The sequence below is a fragment of the Nanorana parkeri genome, unplaced genomic scaffold (genome assembly GCF_000935625.1).
Source record: "Nanorana parkeri isolate BGI_ZX_2015 unplaced genomic scaffold, ASM93562v1 scaffold55, whole genome shotgun sequence".
Lineage (NCBI taxonomy): Eukaryota > Metazoa > Chordata > Amphibia > Anura > Dicroglossidae > Nanorana > Nanorana parkeri.
Window position 1 is genome coordinate 2439192 of NW_017306323.1, and position 6067 is coordinate 2445258.

Genomic DNA, 6067 nt, shown 5'->3' on the forward strand with positions numbered 1-6067 from the left:
ATACAAATTTATCTAATTCATTATAGAAAATGTTTCATTTAATAATATATAATGCCATATATACACTTTTAGTAACCCATCCTTCCAGGACTGATCCTGCACATCATAGAGGCCTACTGTACTACTTACTGAAACCCATGGCGGTAGTGATGGTAGTTCCTGGCCTGTCCACCATATGCAATGCCTTCTGCTTCTGGCCTTCTGTCCTGTTTGACAACGGCCTAGCTGTCAGGAGCAGCGTGGACAAAAGCAGACTTTTCCTTTTAAGTAACATAAACTGAGAGACAGAGGCAGGTTACCATTGCAAATCTTCTGAAAATGCTAGTTGCTTAGTTGTCATGTTGATACGATTAATTTAATAGTGACTGGTGTAAGACAAGTATGTAAATCAGTTCACTGGCTGCATGCTTGTCTTGGGTTACTATCTTGGAACTTAGAGTCAGGGGCTTCACAAGGCTGGGTGACACCTGGAGCTGAGACCAGGTGACACCCCGCCATGATGCCATTGTGCATGCCGTGACATTGCTGCGCGTGTGTGCGGCGTCATCGCGCATGCGCAGTAGTCTAATTGACTCCTACTATCTTGGTGATGGACGCCGGCAGAGAGAGGAGGGAACATTCACCCGGCGGGATGAGGTATGCCACTGGGTCCCCTCCTCTCTCCTGGCAGTGTTGGGCTCTCGGTCCGAGTGCCCGACTTTTCATAGGGGGTGACACCAAAATGGCTGCCATTCATTTTGGTGTCACCCTCCAATGGTGGCACCCGGGTGCGAGCCACACCCCCCTTGGGGCGCCACTGCTGAGAGTATATCAAAACCCAAAAGCAAAAATGTCAAATTGCAGCTTAACAGTCCTTAGCTGTGATGGCTGCATTTCTTTTCTTCATTTTTTTTTCTGGCTACGTACATTTTCTGCAAGTACTAAAAAGCACCCGTACCAGAAAGGCCAGACATCTGGTGTCCTTGTCACTTCCTGTGAAGAAGGAAATAAAAAACAATGCTATCAGCCTTCCTGTGAATTAACAGAACACCTTCCCCCTATGTTATGGAGGAGAAAGGTTTTTATAATCCAATTTAAGAGAGCAGTTTAGGGTGACAACAGTGCCCCTTCAGAGATACAAGACAGTGAGTGTTGTCACTCTAGTACAGGAAGTGTGTTACTGGCAGGATCAACAGACAAAAATAAAGGAAAAAGGGAATCTGATGCAATCGCCACATCTTAGGAATGATAAGCTGCAAAATATAATTTGTTTGTTTTTGGGTTTAGATAGAATTAAAGACAGCGGCCACCAACTATTTCAGAAGGAAGTTAACAATGACTTCCTCTTTTTAGAGCTTTCCTGTAATATTAAAAGGTAAAGATCGACCACTCAGCTGTGCTGATTATTCGTGCCATGTGTCTTATTTGAAAAGTGTTCTCTGATGAAATACATGACTGTCAATGATGGTAAAACAACCATCAAGAAGTAGTGCAGTAAAGAGGAAATAACTGAAACTTACTCATTAAAGAATATGGACCTTGTGGAGTTGTGCTTGATAACAGTAACACATGATTAGTCTAATTTGTATGTTTTTATTATTATAATGGTAGAATCTGATTGGATGACAGCAACACTCGGCTCATCAAAAGTCGATTTTGCAATCACATTTTGTCAAAAGAGTCGGGTGGAAAACTGTTGGCCAAACAGTGACTATCACATGCACTGTTCAAGATATACAATAGCCAGCAGCATGGCTTCCTCTATCCATGGATGAGGGCAGGGCCATAACTACAAATCACTGGGGCCCACTGCAACAATGTGAAGGGGCCCCCAACGACCTCTCTAAACTGTGAGAAACAATGCCAAGATCCCAAAGACTCCTCTTGTGCATATAAAGCCATCTCTACACTGTAGACTTTGCAGAGGATTAGAGTTGTTGTTAACTGCAACTCTCCAACCCTAATGAGACAGTACCTCTTAACCTTTTACCAGGGGCATAACCACAGACCAGAGGGCCCCACATAAAAAATGTGATGGAGTCCCCCCTGATGACCATTCTCTGAGTTGTGACTAATGACACTGAGACTGCTTTTGTGCATCTGACTTCAGCTCTACACTGTAGACTTTACAGGGGATTAGGGTTGTTGTAACTGCAAGCACTCCAACCCTACTAATACGGTACCTCTTAACATTTTACCAGGGGCATAACTACAGATCAGAGGGCCTCATATCAAAAATGTGATGGAGTCCCCCCTGATGACCATTCTCTGAGTTGTGACTAACGACACTGAGACTCTAGACTGTAGACTTTACAGGGGATGAGAGTTTTTGTCAACTGCAAGCACCCCAACCCTTAGTCATGCATTACTGTATTATCTTTACATGCTCTAGGTTTAATTTGCCTCAACAACCTAATGGGGCCCCCTTCCACCCCCGGGCCTCATAGCAGCTACCTGGGCTGGTATGGCTATAGTTACTGGATGGGGAAACCGAATGGTTTCTCTCATTCAGCCCACAACGATAAACAAGAGAAATTTAACAGTGTACTTTACTGAAAAGGTACATCCTGTTTATAGCACACAATGTCTGTTGTTCTCTAGGTGATGGATTGATTGACTAGTTTGGAATATCCAAACTGGCAGTCCTAACTGTTCTCTCAACACTGGTGTGGAGGTTATTCTGGTACAAACAAGTCAATCTATGCAAATGATTTGCCATTGTAAAGTATATACACATTCCAGCTCCCTCCACAAGGTCATGGCCAATTAAAGATACCTATGGACATGAGATAATGGTCATCTGATTCAATCATTGTGTGGATCAAGCAACAATCGTTGGTTGACAATTCTTCAGCATACACTTAGGAAATTTCATTATCATCAGCTTGATTATAAGAGCTAGAAGTCCTGGATTTCTTTCTAATTTCATTTATTTGTATTCATTATTATAACTTGTGACACTTTGTTTCTAAATAGTCAACTGTTTCTCATTTTTAGGAATCCCCAAGTTAATTTTTCAAAGTGAAAACTATCATGTCCCAAGTAATACCCAACCATGTGTTGCGAGTGGGACAGACAGTCTGCATGGCACCCAAAGAAGACGGAGGTGGTTTCAGACAAGTGGCACACCCAAGAGGTATATCGATGACTACCAAATACTCCTATTACACTTCAGAGAGATGTGTGGGGCAGGTGACATCACAAGTCAGTGGCCACCGGATGGCAGACACAGCTCTTTATGGTGGACCAATGAACCCAAACTCTGCTGGATCCTTTTACAAGGCTGCCGAGAAAGGGCCTCACATTCCCACAAATGGATCAGAAGTAGAAGTCAATGAGGAAGATCCAATGTCTCCATCACTGGATATATCCATAGACAATCTGAACCAGCTCATCTTACAGCTGGATCCCACCTTCCAACCCTTGCCTGTTAACACTGATCTAATAAAGAAAAAACGAGAGCCTTCACCCTGTAGGCCAGTTACAGCCAAGACTCCAAGTCCCCCAGGTAAGAAAAGTCCCAGACTAAATAAAACATCTCTTGTAATGTAATATATTGCAGCCTTCCAGTCCTTAGAAGAGGTGGCTGAATTAGTTTTCTTTTAAACACTTTTTTCCTTTATTTTCACCCGGCAATCCTGGGAATAATGCGCTTCCTGTCCCTGGGTGGCTAGGCTCACTTCTCCACTGTATCTATGGAGGGAGCCATGGTTGTTACACAGGTTGGATTTCAAACATGTCCGCTCCTCAGAATCTACATTTCAAGGAGGGTGAGAAATTAGTAGTTTCTGAAAGGAATATAACATGTTTTTTTGCTTTAATGTCAACTGAAAGGAAGTGATGTGTACACTGCATAATTCCTAAACAGGTTTGTTTTCAGAAATAAGAAGTGATACCATTGCTGGCCTTATTCTACTTGCCTGACTGTCATGCTGACCCAGTCACTTCAACACTTCCTGGTTTAGTGACCTAAAACAATTATGAAGACCAGAGAATTCAGAGAGGAGTCAGAGGTCCTTATCTACATATTTTGTCTGGCCCAGTGACATAGGAGTGAAGCAAGAAGGTCACCAGAACAAGCAGTCAAGTATTATTTTCAAAATTAATAGTATCCTTCATATTTCTCTTATGACAGGTTTTCTTTAAGGTGTTAAACATCCACATTGTAGTATAGTCCAAGTAGGTCCAGAGCAGCAGCGTAAAGGAAACTCCTACTCCGATATGTCTTCTTTACAAAACTATGGCCAAGTAAGCTGTACCTATAGACGTTTCATCTTTCTGCTTAGATGCTTGGCTAGAGTTACTCTTTAAAGAATATCTAAAGCCAATGTTTGTTTTGTATATATTTAAAACCCCTGATATAATTTTCTTTGCTGTCCCATTGGAGAGATTTGCCATTACTTCCTGTCTCCAGACACAACAGGAAGTGAGTAGAAATCTCTCCAAAAGTAATCATTTCTTAGACAGTTCTCACCGAAGCAAGTATCCTCATTGGAAAACTTTACTTCTGTATTCCTGTTCTGGTGACAACTCCAAATATAAGATCCACACCCCCGCTTTCAATTCCAGTGACACCCGGGCAAATAGAGAGGGTAAATCTCCCCAGCAGGGACATAAACAACAATAAAAAACCTGACAGGGTTCTAACCCTTCCCCAATCTACATCAAGAAGAAGATAAATTTGCTTGTGATACACTTTATTACCTCCTTGTTAATATCAAGATGCCACCACTGACTTCTGATTTCATTTTACATTTTGTATCAGTGCTGTCAAAGCAGCACACAACTTATTCAGCCACCTGAGGGCTTGGCAGTTTAAGACAGTATAGGCACAGTACTGACTTGCTGTAAGTTTGTGTTCGTTATGAAATGTGATGCCTGGAGGGTACGCTTGTCCTCATTAAGTCAGTCCTGCCTAGTGAGGCACTGGAAGCTATTAAATGTAAAATATTTTCCTTACATTAAGCTCGATAACAGAGCCATCACAGTCATGATATATGCCTGCGGGTGTAGGATTGGTCTGTGATGTCAGCGGTGTAGGATGTGGAGTCTTGGGCATAGCCATCCTACGCTATGTGCAACTTTAGCTTTTCAGATGGTGCCTTACTGTATGGGGGTGCTTACTGCTTGATCTCATCAAAGTAAAGGAAATCTCCTCAAAGTGAAGGGAAAGACATTTTGTACTAGTTGTCACCAAAGCAGATGTCCCCATTTGGAGACTGGTAATGGTCACTAGGACAGAAAGTAAGCCAAGTATTGGCTGGAATCCTTTAATAGTTTTGTTGTTCTCTGTACTGCCCACATGCCAACCTTTTGGTTATCATATTGCTGATGAAAACCTTCCTCTGGCAGCTGGGTGCATGCAATGTAAATTCTAGCATCGTGCCCCGGCTGGGAGCCACAGGTGCTGTGTACAGCCCCCCATAAAGTCAATAGCTGTATGTGGGTATACGCTGGTACTTGTGTACAGATGGGCATCTGTGCAAACATGAATCTGAAAACCTTTTATGTTGCACGCAGGGACATCCCTACACTTTTTTCTGCCTGAGGCTTGGGGGGGATATAATGGGGGTGCTGGTGGTGCATATTATGAATGGGAAGCAGGGTGTGGTCAGGATGTTGGCAGCACACATTACGGGGGGGTGATGTGTTTATGACACATATTCCCCATGGGGTGGGTGCGCGGTACCTCTGTCCAGAATAGCTCACTGTCGTCACTGGTTGCCAGTAGCTCAGCAGCACGCCAGCCAGAGCATCGTGCTTAGCTCCTGGCAGCCAGTGACATCAGTGAGCTAGGTGGGACGCCGGACAGAGCCTCACGGTTTGCGTAGAGCTCTGAGCAACTTGGGATGCTCTGGCCCTCGTGACCCAAGGAAATGCCACCTGAGGTGACTGCCTCAGGCCTCCTCATTTTAAAGACAACCCTAGTTGTAAGGTACTTATGTCACATTGGGTTAACTACAGCGGCCCTTCCCACATCCTATTCAGGTTTCCATAGACCAAACCAATGGCTGTGAATCTTTTGTCCGGAGCTGGCCCAATCACTGTGAACTTACAATCATAATGCATCAGCTTTGCAGGGAAAAAG

General features: G+C 43.5%; 1 protein-coding gene across 1 annotated transcript in view; it reads left to right on the top strand.

Annotated features, from left to right (window-relative positions):
• TNS4 (tensin 4) overlaps positions 1-6067 on the top strand; it is a 20864-nt gene that overhangs the window by 1200 nt on the left and 13597 nt on the right. Inside the window, exons 2-3 of the mRNA XM_018576077.1 lie at positions 1960-1967; positions 2987-3487. Of these exons, the coding sequence (XP_018431579.1) occupies positions 3013-3487 (475 nt within the window). The 5' untranslated portion in view covers positions 1960-1967; positions 2987-3012. The remainder of the gene's footprint in view (positions 1-1959; positions 1968-2986; positions 3488-6067) is intronic.